At 42.6% G+C, this 14248-nt stretch overlaps 1 protein-coding gene across 1 annotated transcript in view; it reads left to right on the forward strand.

Moving 5' to 3' along the window:
• Nucleotides 1–14248, forward strand: part of MCF2L2 (MCF.2 cell line derived transforming sequence-like 2) — a 359025-nt gene that overhangs the window by 116760 nt on the left and 228017 nt on the right. The window contains exons 4-5 of the mRNA XM_027875876.1: nucleotides 3087–3177; nucleotides 6801–6914. Coding sequence (XP_027731677.1) covers nucleotides 3087–3177; nucleotides 6801–6914 — 205 coding nt within the window. The remainder of the gene's footprint in view (nucleotides 1–3086; nucleotides 3178–6800; nucleotides 6915–14248) is intronic.

The following is a 14248-nucleotide window of genomic DNA, read 5'->3' on the forward strand; positions in this document are numbered from 1 at the left end:
CCACCTACCCGCCCTAGCTACTATTTCTACTCTTGTCCAATTTCAATCTATTTTTCATGTCACTCTCAGGATAATGTTTCTTATACATAAAATTGGTCATGTTAGTCCTCTGATGAAGAGCTTTCATTGGCTCTCCATCACCTTCTGGATAAAGTTCAGACTCCCCTGTCTGGAATTTGTGGCTTTAGCCTTCTTTCCCCAGCTCACTTCATAGTTTTGCCCTCCATTTATTCAGCACACAGATGAGGCAGGACAGAACTCTTCTTCCTGAGCCCATACTATATTCACCTTGCCCCAGTGCTCCCTCTCCCTCCTCCTCTTCTCTTGTTCACTTCCTACTCATCCTTTAAAGACCAATTCACGTGTTACCCTCTCGTCCGTGTCTTCTCTGCTGTCCCTGGCCATGAATGACCATCCCCTCTGATTTTGCATAGCATTTGGATAACTCTCTAATGCACTTTCCATGTAATGGCATGTATGATGGCCACCAGTGTCTATTCCTCATCCCCCTACAAAGCTATAAACTCCTTGGGGGTAGGCAATCTTGTTTTCTCTGACCTTGGGTTTTCTGCCTACTTCTCTGACCATTTCTTCTGTATCTTTTTTGTTGATTCATCACCAGTATAAAGTCTACTAACTGTGAACATCCCTCAAGGCTCTGTTCTGGTCCCTCTTTTCTTCTCTCTCCACTCTCTACCATATGTTTAATTATCAGCTCCATGATGGTGACTTCCCAATACAAAAGAGTCAGCCCATGTATAACCCATATCAAATTGCTTGCCTTCTCAATGAGGGGAAAGAAAATCGAGGGAGAGAATTTGGAACTCAACTTTGTTTGTTTGTTTGTTTGTTTAGGCAATTGGGGTTAAGTGACTTGCCCAGGGTCACACAGCTAGTAAGTGTCAAGTGTTTGGTCTGAGGTCGGATTTGAACTCAGGTCCTCCTGACTTCAAGGTCGGTGCTGTATCCACTGTGCCACCTAGCTGCCTGGGAACTCAAATTTTTAAGAAAGGAATGTTAAAAACTGTTTTTACATGTAGTTGGGGAAAAATAAATATTAAATATTAAATAAATATTTTTAAAGATGGCTGTCAGGCTAACATTCACACACAGAGTCAGACCCTATATATGTATGTATATATGTATGTATGTATGTATCTATATATATAGATAGATAGATACATACACATACATATATATCACTTTAAGGTTTGCCATGCTTGCAAAGCTTTATAAATATGATCTCCTTTTATCCTCACAATAACCTTGGAAAGGAGGTGCTATTATTATCCCTTTACCTTACAGATGAGGAAACTGAGGCTGAAAGACATAAATTGGCTTGTCTATGGTCGTAAGGCTAGTAAATGTCTGAGGCAGGATTTGAACTCGGGATCTCCCTGACTGCAAGTACAATCTTCTATCCATAGGGATTCCTTGCTACCTCTATAACATGTTATTAGGCACTGAGCTTCTTAGGCACCAGAGCTTCTTTCTTCCCTGCTCAGCTCCCAAGACTTACTCAAATCAGTCACTCCTCCTATGGTCAACCTTCTTCCACCAAGGATGCTTACAACTATTTTCTCTAAGAAACAATTTGACAATTATGCCTTATGATTCCTAGCACTTTTAAAAATTATAGTCACTTTTGAAGTTAGGAAAATAAAAGTGGGACCATTAAAAATAAATGAATTAAAGGAGTGCCCTAGAAACTCCCAGGCTAAGAAGAAGGGAGAAAGAGTCTAGGATTCAGGACAAGAGAGAAACTTAGAGGTCATTTAGCCCAAGGTTTTATTGATAGGTAAACTGAGTCCCAGAGAGACTTGCCCAAAATCACAAAGCTAACAAGTAGTAGAGTTAGAGGATTTAAACCCAGGTTTTCTGACTACAGAGACAGCTAGGTGGCACAGTGGATAGAGCACTTGGCTTGGAGTCAGAAGACCTGAGTTCAAATCTGGACCCAGATATTTACTAGCTGTGTGACCTTGGGCAAGTCATTTCACCCTGTTTGCCTCAGTTTCCTCACCTGCAAAATGAGTTGGAGAAGGAAATGACAAACCATTCTAGTATCTCTGCCCCAACTGAGGTCATGAAGGGTCAGATGTGACTGAAAAAATGAGTGACTTCAAATCCCACGCTTTTTCTCTGCGCTGTGGCCAGGAAAAATGGACCAGAGGTAATAGGGCCTAGATTTGTCTCACTTGGGAGAATATAAAGTCCTTGAAGGGAGGGATTGCTTTGTTTTTGTCCTTCTGTCCCTCTAATGGCACAGAGTAGGCACTTAATGCATGCTATATTGGTGAATTGATTGACTGACTCCATGTAAGGCATTTGCATGTTCTAAGGAGGACAGATCAGGGGAGGAAATAGTCCTTCCTGGAGGCTTTGCTTTTGAAAGGATCAGAATATCACTGGGTTTAGGGCGAGAAGAGACCTTTGGGATTATCTAGTCTCACCCCTCACCGTCCAGAGAATTAGGGGAGGGAGAAGGGCACCTGATCAGGCTCTGGGGTCTCAGCAGACACATTTCCTTTCATGCATAGCCTGATTCTTGATCACACGTTTCCAAGCTCTATTCCGCTCCCCTGATTTCTGGTGAGCTGTTTGTACCCCACACTGTGCATGTTGCCTTCTCCCACAGCCTGGATGCAGTCCTCAGTAGAAGGAGCCAGCCCCAGCCCCGTGATATGTCAGCGTTTTTGGAGAAAACATGACAGGGCCCAACATGGGGGTGTCCTGCCTCCCCCATGCATCTGCCAGGCCCCCTTGGCACGTTCAGTTTCGGTCAGGCATGGAGACATGTGGCCTTAGTCCGCACCCCTGCATTCAGCAGCCAGAGACAAAGCAGCTGAGAGATAGGAATAGATAAAAGATTCATGTTTGATGAAGGCTGCCAGGCAGCCTCAGAATACACAGTAGGAGCTGCCTTGGCTTTCCCGGGGCCATGCAGCACAGCTCTTCACCCAGGCAAGGCAGGGGCACTTACAGCTACCCTGGGAGCAGTATGAGGTCTGGTCTCTGCTACTGTGTCCCCCTCAAACTCCTGCGGGTCTGTATAACCCTGCACATCTCTTCATGTTTCTTTGCAGTCTGGAGGCTGCCAGCATCGGGTTCATCATTGTTATCGACAGAAGGAGAGACAAATGGAGCTCCGTAAAGGCATCCTTGACCCGAATTGCAGTGAGTACACATGATGTTTGCTTGTTTTTACTCTGCTTTTTAGGATGGAGAAAATGTAAGCTTGCCTGACCTGGGAAGAGACCCCCCTCCCTTCTCACTTTCCCATTGCCAGCAAAACATGTTTACCTCGTCTCTTGGAAGGCAAGAAGCTGGGGGACGTGTCAGCTTTCAGGCAGAAAGGATTTTCTGAGTTCTAAAGAATACTCACTTACATCCTGGGGTCTGGCTAGACAGAGCAGAACAACCAAAATTCTTGGCCATGAATGGACCAAGGTGATCATTTCATATGTGTTTAGAAAACAAAAAGCATGACGGGCGTGCCTTCATCCTCTTATTACAACACAGACCCTGTTGAGTTTGGGAGATAAAGTGGACAGGTGTATTGATGTTACTTTTTCTGAGTGTTTAGGAAGAGATGTTGGCGGCTGGAGGGCAGTGGGAAGAACGCAGTTCAAATCCTGTCTCAAATTCTTACCAGCTGTGTGACCCTAGGCAAGTCGCTCAATCTCTCCATGCCTCAGTTTCCTCATCTGCAAAACTGAAGGCATTAGACTCTAGGGTCCCTTCCAGCTGTAAAACTATGACCCTACGCTAATTTCTTTTAGGCTGTTGGGGTTTGTTTAAGCCAGTATAATTCTCAATTCTTAGGTTCTTTTTCAGTCAGACTCATCAGGAAGAGAGGGTGAGAATTACCATTTATTGAAAGGTTTATTTCTGTAGTCATGATTGAAGTACATTTTGATGCTCTTAAATATGCGCAAGGGCCCCTTGTCCAGATCTCCTGTCCCCCCAGCCACCCCTCAACACCCTTTCCTTTTTGAAAAAGGATTTGGTTCCTTAAAGTTTGAGTGACAAAGGCAATAGATGCAGCATTAGGCTACCAGACCTGACTGGCAAAGTGGAGTAGTCAGAGAAGCTGAAGAGTATGGGCAGAGGGGTGGCTCATTCATTTTATTTTTTGGCTAGGCAATGGGGTTAAATGACTTGCCCAGGGTCACACAGCTAGTGTCGAGTGTCTAAGGTCGGATTTGAACTCAAGTCCTCCTGGCTCCAGGGCCGGTGCTCCATCTACTACACCACCAAAGTGCCCCTGTCTCATTCAGTTTAAGCACCGCCTGCAGTGAGATGGAATCCTGTTGGCCAGTGAGAGGACAGGGAGTAAAATAAATAAATTCCTTCCTTCCTAGTAGCTTTAGTGCCTCTCTCTTTCATTTGTTGACAGAGTGGCTACACCTGGACTTGGAGTTAGGCAGAAGAATTCAACTCCTGACTCAGGCACTTACTAGCCAGTGTGACCCTGGGCAAGACACAGTCTCTCTCAGCCTCAGTTTCCTAGTCTGTAAAATGGGGGTAATAATAGCACTCACCTCCTAGGGTTCTTATGTGGATCAAGTGAGGTGATAATATATGTAAAGCGCTTTGTACACTTAAAGTGTTATAGAAATGCTAGCTGTTATTGTCTGTGATTTCATTGCTGTAGAGAAGTCTCTGATTGGAAATGCCCTCCACCAATACAAATTTGCTGTGACTTAGAGTCTTGCCTGGGAAACTGAGGGGTTAAGTGACTTGCCTAGGATTATACAGCCAAGAATAGTCAGAGATGGGACTTGAATTCAGGTCTTTCTGATGATGAGGCTGGCCCTTTCTTCCCACCTTATGCCATAATCACCTGTCCCTTATGCTTCAGGATAAATAGAATTTCAGGTAATTATAGTGATAGGACTTAGCAAAATTTCAGGTTCTTCTGAGGGTTGCATGCATGCATGCATGCATGATCTAGGGTAGGAGGTCTTAACTTTGTGTGTTTGGCAGTCTGGTGTCTATGGACCCCTTCTCAGAAAAATACTTTTAAATGCATAAAATAAAATGCATGGGATTACAGAAGAAAATAATTATATTGAAACCTAGTTATCGAAATAGTTGTTTCTTTTTTAACTTTAAATATTTTCTTTTACCAATTGCATGTAAACATTTTTAATAGTTTTTTTAAAAAATTTTTCAAAAATTAAAAAAAAAATTCTCAGGCCCAAGCTTAAGAACCCCTGTTTTTAAGAGACAAGGAGGGGAAAACACTGCTTCTACCCTGACAACTTGATTCCTTAAGTTTATTTGTGGCTGTAGAATTATCCTTTCTAGTGACTCCACCCACACTTGGCATCTTGAGAATACAACTATAACTTGGAGAGTTGGCCTGAAGGTGGGAGGGAAAGGAGCTCCTAGAAGAAGAAGAACTGGGTAACTAAACAGGGCTGATCCTCTCTGAGAAACATTCCTAGGCGTGGTAAATTGTAGATGGGTGTTGGCAGTTTTTCTGTGTCCCTACTCCAGCCTAAGAATTCTCTAGCAGAGTTTACCTGACAAGGGATATCTAGTTCCCGCCAGACCAGTGGACACTTGGTCATTTGGAACGTGGTAATAGCCGTAGTATCTGTGATTGTTTCTGCCTTCTGTCATCGACCCTTTCACCTTCAGCGGCTCCCACTGTTGGGGTCTACCCAACAATCCACTGGGGAGAAGGGCCTTTAGATAATATTTCCCTTTATTCATTAGTCTCCTGCAGAGAGTGAGTCCAGATTTAGTGCTACAGGAGACCTTGGCAGTGATCAGCAATAACTCCGTATTTTACAGATAAATAACCTAATATCCAATGAAACTAAGAGATTTGCCACAGGTCACATGAGTGAAAGAGCCAAAATTCAAATCCAGGTCCATTCATTGGGGATCTGACACTCTGTATGCTGCCCCATTTTGTGCACCCCTCTTAAACATTAAACCATAATGTAGTAAGCACCTCCAATTTGTAACTGGGTAATACAATTGTGTCTGATTGGATGGAGCCCAGTACTTAGCTCAAGACATTTAAGTAGATTAGAAGCGTAGACTGTACTTGGGACATCAACTTCTCTGCACCCAGAATTCCAAGCCCGGCACCTGTGGACAAAGGCACACAAAAGTGGGATGTCCCTATCCTCAGCTTGCACTCAACTGGTAGATGTAATGAGGATGTGGATCAGTAAATACAAGGTGGTCTGAGGAAGAGAAAGGCATTAACAAACAAAAGGTGTGCAAGAGCACTTAATACCTAGGGAGGGAGAGGAGCACTTTGGTAAACTCCTAAATCACTTGCTTTTTTTGCTTTGTCTAAATCTGTGATTTCATTGATGTAGAACATCCTGGTCAGCAAACACCTTCTACCCACGCAGGTCAATACCTGCTCTGGAGCACTTAGTACCTAGAGGAGGGGCCAAGAAATGTTTACATACAACTTGAGATGTGCAGTTTAAATCAACAAGTATTTATTAAGTCTACTATGTGCCAAATAACGTGTTAGCAGCTGGGGAAACAAATGCACAGTTGAGATTCCCCACCCTCTAGGAATTTGCCTTTTACTAGCACTAGAAGCACCCTATTTTCCCCTATATCCCACAGAGGATTTCATGGGGTCTGTCTCCCAGACTTCTTCCATCCACATCCAAACTGGGCCATTTGGGGCACTTCCCTGGGCTTCTCCTTTAATTACTTGTGGCTCACTCTAGCGCCCATCACCTAGCATGAGATTCAGAGAACAAGAGGTTCTTGGATGTGAGATGGCCTTTCCTCATGAACTTTTTTCATTATTCCAGGGAGCATTTCCGGGAAACCTGCAGCTTGTCTTTGTCCTTCGGCCATCCCGCTTTATCCAAAGGACCATCGCTGACATTGGCATTAAACTCTATAGAGATGACTTTAAAATGAAGGTACCGGTAAGCACAACTTTCCATCTTCCATTTTCTTTGTCAAAATTTCTGTCTCTGCTTCTTTCATCTCCTCATCCTGCCTCCTTTCTTCTCTTTTTCCTCTTCTTCCCCTTTCTCATTCTTCTCTTCTCCTCCTCCTTTTTCCTTCATCTATTCCTATCTTCCTCTTTTTATACACCAAATTTTTCACAATTGCCTTCCACTGTCCAGTGGGTATAAAGATAGATAAAATATGGTCCCTGGAGCCAAGGAGATTATAGTCTAGTTCCAAAGATGAGACAATATGCATATAAAAATATTACTGACAATCCAAAACAGAATATATTAGGTGCCAATAGCTTGGTCTCAATTCAATTCAATTTAACACGAATTTTCTGAGTGCCTCCTATGTGCAGGGCACTGTGCTAAGTACCAGGGATACAGAGAGAAAGATAAAAGTAATCCCTACCCTCAAGGAGAAAATAAATGAAATAAAGAGACAGTGTGAAGTAATCAATAGAGAGCCCACCTCCAAAGCAGGAAATCTGGTCTCAATCTCTGCCTCTGACACATTCTGGCTGTGTGGTTCTGGGCAAGTCATTTAACCCTCTGTGCCTTGGTTGGGGTGGAGGAGGGAGACTCATTTCCAGAGCAGGTACTGACTTGCAGGTGTAGAAGGTGTTTCCTGACCAGGATTTCCTTACATCAATGAAATCACAGGTTTAGACAAAACAAAAAAAAAGCAAGTGATTTAGGAGTTTACTTAAGGGAAAGATGACTATGACCTGAGGAAGTGGTGAGAAGTGAGATTTGGAAGATGTGTTCTATCAAGCTAAGGCGTTTGGAATTGATCCATGGGATTTCAAAAGTTTTCCAAGGAGGGTGTGTGTGTGTGTGTGTGTGAAGAAAATTATGTTTATAGGATTATAATCCCCAGGATTAACCTGGGGATAACGTGCATGGGGGGCCAGGGAATAGAGAAGCCCTACAATTGCTTGTAGCACTGTGTGAGGGATAAAGAAAGGTAAAAAGTGGTTGTACCATAATGAATTTAGAGTCTGTTTGTGGAGATGAGACCTACCCACAAGAGACACTTCACAATCCAAGGCAGAGTATATTAGGGGGAAATAGCATGGGAGTAATTCAATTCAATTGAATTCAGTTGAATTCAATTCAGTTCAATAAACATTTATTAAGTGGAGATGGGAAGGTCAGTTAGAATGGCAATGCCGTAATGGAGGCAGAGGGAACTAGGAGTTGAGCTAGGGTTCATGCAGGGAGCTGGAAAGTGGGAAGAAGGGGTGGATTTGAGAGCTAGAAGGAAGACAGAAAGGACAGCCCAGAGTGATGAATGGAGGTTGGGGCAGAGGTTTTTATTCTCTTCTCACTTCCCTTTTTGGTTGTGGGGGGGGGGGTTTGTTCTGCACCCTTTGAGATTAAGCCAACCTCAGAGTATATTTCCTTTTTCTCCCTTCTCCCACCTGCCAAAGAACTTTCCCTCATCTGGGTTTAAGAGCTGAGATGAGCATTAAAGGAAATGTAGCCCAGATGTTTCTGATTCAGTTATCCTGAACTCAGCAAAAAATGGTTAAAAAAATCAACTTTCAACATGCAGGAAACTCATGATGCTTTCCATGAGCCACTCAAACCTTGTTTTTCCTTATAGAAATGAGGACTTGGTGCATTTTGCCAACCCCTGAAACTCACATCCCTAGAAGGTTGAGATTTGATACTTAGAAAGATCTGGCCAAGTTCCATATATATTCCAAATGTCTTGTAGGAAGAAGATCCTTCCAAGTAACACGAACATATATAAAGATGTATGTCTGCAGAGAATTGTCTTGTTCCTTGGTGATCCTTCACTGGGAATTGAAAGGAACTTGGTCATCCAGGTGACAAGTTTTAAATTTTCTCCGCCTCCCTCCCCGAGACAACGTGCAATCTGATATAAGCTCTACATATACATTCCTATTAAACATATTTTCACATTAGCCATGTTGTAAAGAAGAATTAGAACCAACAGGAGGAACCACAAGAAAGAGGAAACAAAACAAAACGGAAAAAAAAGAGCAAATAGTGTGCTTCGATCTGCATTCAAACTCCGTAGTTCTTTCTCTGGGTGTGGATAGCATTTTCCAACATGCCTTCAGCTACTTTTGATAGAAACAGCTAGAATTCCCACCCCACAATACATTTTATTAAAATCAAGTCTAAAAGTCCAGCACTGTGGTGCAGTGGCTAGAGGACTGACCTTATAATTGGGAAGATGATAGAGATTGTAGGCAGGGTTGGAAGGATCTCTTAGAAGCCGGCTCATCCAACTCTCTCATTTTACAGTTGAGAAAGCTAAGACCCAGAGAGGTCATAGGACCATGGATCTGAAGCTGAATGGGACCTTGGAGGCCTACTAGTCTAGTCTTTGGCACAAACAACTTGCCCAAGAGGATCACACACTTAGTAGCAGAGCCAGGATCAGAATTCAGTTCTTCTGACTCTAAATTCATCATTCTTTCGCCTGTACCACCCTTGCCACAGTCATGAAGGCAGTTAAATGACAAAGCCCCAATTTCTCATTATCTTAGAGACTTTGAGGGTGGGTGGGAAGGGGTGGGAGTGGGGTCTGAGTGCTCTGAGGGGTTTAGAGACTCACCTAGGGTCACATTGCTGGTTTACATCAGAATCAGGTCTTGATCCCAGATGTTCTTGGTTCCAAGTCCAGCCTTCTGTCTCTCTGCTGTGCCATGAGATAGACAGGCAGACAGACAGACAGACAGACAGACAGACAGACAGACAGACAGACAGTCAGACAGATAGATAGATAGATAGATAGATAGATAGATAGATAGATAGATGGATGGATAAATAGGTAGATGGATAGGTAGATAGATACATACATAGATAGATGGATGGATAGATAGATGGATGGATTGATAGACAGGTAGATGGATAGGTAGATAGATAGATGGATAGATAGATAGAAGAAAAGATGGACGGACATATAGAGAGATGATAGACAGAGATAGAAACAGAAAGACAGAGACAGAGAAACAGGGATAGGGACAGCTGGCTATGCTGGCTAGACCACTGCTCTCTTAGATCCTACCATGCTGGAAATTCTAGGACGTGTCAAGAAGCTCATCATCAGAGAGCTGGTCAACCATTGATGATACTTTTGGCCACTTTAACTCGTGAAATCAGACTGATAAGTCATTGAAAGTTTATTGTCTGCATAGGTGGACAGAATAGCCTAAATTAGGGCTTTTCATACATACAAACATACTGCAGATGTGTGTATATCTATGTGTGCTCAAAAGAGCAGCTCCCAGTCTCTTTACACAAAGCACATATAACCACATCTTTTTTTAAAAAAAATTAGATTTCATCATACACCACTGCATCCATCATCTGTGTTCCCTCATGTGTTGGATCCTCTGTCTCTTACTGTTTTTTTTCTTTTTAAAATTTCCATCACGAAGCCTGTAGAGTTTGGATTCTTACTTCTACTGAGTATGTTAAACAAAGGCCCTACAGAAGTTTGGTGATGAAATTAGGCCCCTCCCTATGTTAAACTCTGGCCTCTGCGCTCTACAATTAAAATCCTTTTGGAAGCCAAGACAGGGAATACCAGGTGGGAAGAGAGGGCTGGGTTTCATCAGTCATGGGAGAGTCCATGGCCCACAGCATTCCCTCATGAGTCTGGCCATCGGGAGAGCTGAGTGAGCAGCCTGGATGCCTCTGTCAGGCAACAAGATTCCATGCTGTGCTGGGAAAATTACATCTGTTGAGTAAGACTTTGCACACCCAGCTTCTAAGAAACCATAAGCCATCTCCATGACAACCACTTGGCCTCCCTCCCTTTCCTGGATGTGGAATGCACTTTTAAGTTGCTAACATCTTGTCTTCAGCTAGAAAAATTCTTATTTTTAGAAGAACCACTATCCAAAAGTAATTAAAATAAGGGAATGTGGGAGAGGCTCTTAGATAAGATCCAATGAGGTGGAGGGAAGGCATGGGCACAAGATGTAGAGGAAGAAAGAATTCAAGAGAAGGGGACATCTTGGGCCCTGCTCAAGGGCAACAGAGAAGAAGAAAGTCCAGTCTAGCTGAGGAGAGATGGAATCCATCAAAGCCACTCTGGTCGACTTAAATCTGGCCTTGACCTTGAATCTTGGGATCTTAACAGTTATCTCCCTTTGGTCCCAAAGAGGAATACTGAGTTGGCTCAGGAACATTGGCCAGATGTAAGGCAGGAACATTTTCCAAGTTGTGCTCTAGGAACCTGTATGGAATCTCATGAAGGAGAATTCCATAATGATATTTAAGTCCTGGGCATAGGAGTAGAGATTTAGAATTCAGGGGTCATCTAATCCAACCCTTTGATCTGACAGGTGAGGAAACTGAGGCTCAAAAAGGGGATATAACTTGCCCGAGGTCACACATAGAACCATACATTTAGAGCTAGAGGGGTCTTGTTATCTAGTCTGACATGCCCCCATTTTACAGATAAGAAAACTGAAGTTTAAGGTCTGGCAAGTCACAAGTATCACAGCCAAGTGTCAAAGCTTCTTAGTCTATTACCAGAGCATTTATAATGAAGGTGAGAAAGACTATAAACCAGAACAGAGCCAAAGAAAACTCTGGGAAACCTTGTCAGATATAAATGTACTTTACCCTTCTCTGCTAACTACGCCCCCATCCTCCACTCCCATCCCCCAAAGCAGGTTTCACACCAACATGAAAACTGGGTACTTGTGCACATAAAACACTCTGAATTATCCACAGGTCATATAGAAAAAGAGGTTTCTAGAGGTCCTCAAATTGAGACCAATCCCCAAGATTCATCAACCATTAAATCAACCTTATTTCTCATCAAACCTTATCTCAGGGATACATATAAGTAGCCAAAACAAAAATGTCAAATCCATCTCTCCTCTTGTTTTTTCATAGAGGGAGAGTTACATTTATCCTCTGAGCCTCAGTTTCTTCATTTGAAAAATGGGGATAATCTTACCTCTACAACTACTTACAACTACTAAGGTTGCTCTAGGGCTCAAATGAAATAACTCGTGGAATACACTTTGTAAACCTTAAAGTGCTTTAGAAGTATCTATTATTATTATTAAATTCTACCTGACTTAAGACTGTTTATTATAATACTTAACAAAATGTTAGTATAATATTAATGTTGATGTATTTATATTAATGGGATAATGTTAATATCTGTATATAATATCCTCTGCCTCTGAAATATGAGATATAAAATCATATATGTATGAAAAATAGTCTTATTATATGTGTCAATTTTTTCTGGTATAAAAATAGGTTTAATTTCTGTTCCTGAGCTCCAGAATTTTCTAGGGCCCCTTTTGCCCCAGAGGGCATTCTAGTATTTCTCCAACGTGCAGATGGGCACTTATGGATTCTGTTCTATTTCAGATATCTGTGATAGAGCTCACAGGCATCACAGGGATCAAACAGGGGTTGCTGTGTCATGCCAGTGAGATATGTGTCCAGTTCCACAGGAAGCGTCCCAGTCTAATCAGCCCCCCAATATGGCGGAAAGAACACAAGATTGGGAATGAGAACACTTGGGCCCATCTTGGCTCTGCTTTATACTGCCTTGGCGATCCAGGGCAAGCCATTTAAATTCTTTAGGCCTCGGTTATCTTATCCATAAAGTGAAGGGATTGGTGTAACTGGCTCTGAGGGGCCTTCTGGCTCTGCTTGTGTTAACTGAGGTTCTTCACCAGCCTCAATTTCTTCATATAATCTCTAAAGTTCCTTCTGGCCCTCTCCATATTTTGATCCTACATAGCTGTGGGTGATGTTTTATGGCCAAACAGATTTGGGGGAAGGCCTCTGTCCAGTAATACCAGAAAGACCTTACCATTTGCAAGAAATCAGCAGAAAGGCAAAAAAGGAAAGAAGGAATGTCAGAGGTCAAAGATTAAATGAAAGGAATGTGCTTTGAGGGGGACGAGTTTTGGAGGTAAGAGGTTACTGTAGAGGAGGTTTTTGTTTTTTTAACCTCAGAGAGTGAGTGGGCAGGGATTTAGGGCCACAACAATCAAACAGTCCATCAATGAGCATTTAGTAAGCACCAGTACTTAGCCTCAAGGAGTTTATCTGGAATAGAATGGAATAAACATTTATTAAGTCACTGCCCTGTGCAGGCACGGTGCTAAGCACTTTATAAATACTATCTCGTTTGATCCTCACAACAACCCTGTGAGGTAGAATCTATTATTATCCCCAATTTTACAGCTGAGGAAGCTGAGGCAGACTGAAGTTAAGTGACTTGCCCAGCGTCACGCAGCAATGTATTATGGCTAGATTTGAACTAGGGTCTTCCCGACTCCAGGCCCCATGCTCTATCTATCTACTATGGCACCACCTAGCTGCCTCTTATCTTGTATTAGATCTGTCTACTGTGTTGTTGTGGAATAGAATAATTTTGAAAAAGCCCTGATGGACTCTTTCCCTATTAGAATGTAAGCTCCTTGAGGGCAGGAACTGTTTCTATTTTATTTTGCATCACTAGTGGCTAGTACAGTGCTTGGCAGATGGTAGTTATTAAATGCTTACTGAATGATGAATTGATTAAGTCCCCTGCTTTAGGATTTCAATGAAGGGGTTTCTAACAGCAGGACTAATTTGTTTTTTAATTGTGAAAAGCCTCCCCTTCCTATCCAACCCAGCAGGAAAATCAGTGTATCTAGTATATCAGTGTTTCTTTGAAAGGTTAAGAGAAGGTGGCTGTTTTCTAAACTTCTTTGAAGATATCCCAGAGTCAGTCCTTTCTGTTCCTTCGTTGGGCTTCTCATCGTAGGTTTGGGGATTGTCAACAAATCTGAAGTGGATTTTGGCAGCCATCATAGCATGGGCTCTTCCCACTAAAGTCCTCCTCCAACACCTTCTTGCAACCCAGAGGCAACCCTGGCTCTCTTGGCCTTGGAGCCCAGGCTCTCCTGAAAGCGAGGCTCATTAGCACGTTGGCCACTGGGTGGTGAATGCCTCAGCGATGCTTAAAGTCCAGGGGCTAAGTAAAGAAGAGTAGTAAAGGGGGAGGGGTGAGAAATTGCTGCACCAGAGAAGTCACAGACCCAGGAAAGGATGGAAGCCAAAGTCTGGCCATCATCCATCTTATCAATCAGTCATTTCAAGCTAACATTTATCTATCTATCTATCTATCTATCTATCTATCTATCTATCTATCTATCTATCTATCTATCTATCATCTATCTATCTATCTGTCTATCTATCTATCTATCTCTCTATCCATCTATCCATCCATCCATCCATCCATCCATCTATCTATCTATCTATCTATCTATCTATCTATCTATCTATCTATC

Source organism: Vombatus ursinus, unplaced genomic scaffold (genome assembly GCF_900497805.2).
Source record: "Vombatus ursinus unplaced genomic scaffold, bare-nosed wombat genome assembly UNPS02014810.1, whole genome shotgun sequence".
Lineage (NCBI taxonomy): Eukaryota > Metazoa > Chordata > Mammalia > Diprotodontia > Vombatidae > Vombatus > Vombatus ursinus.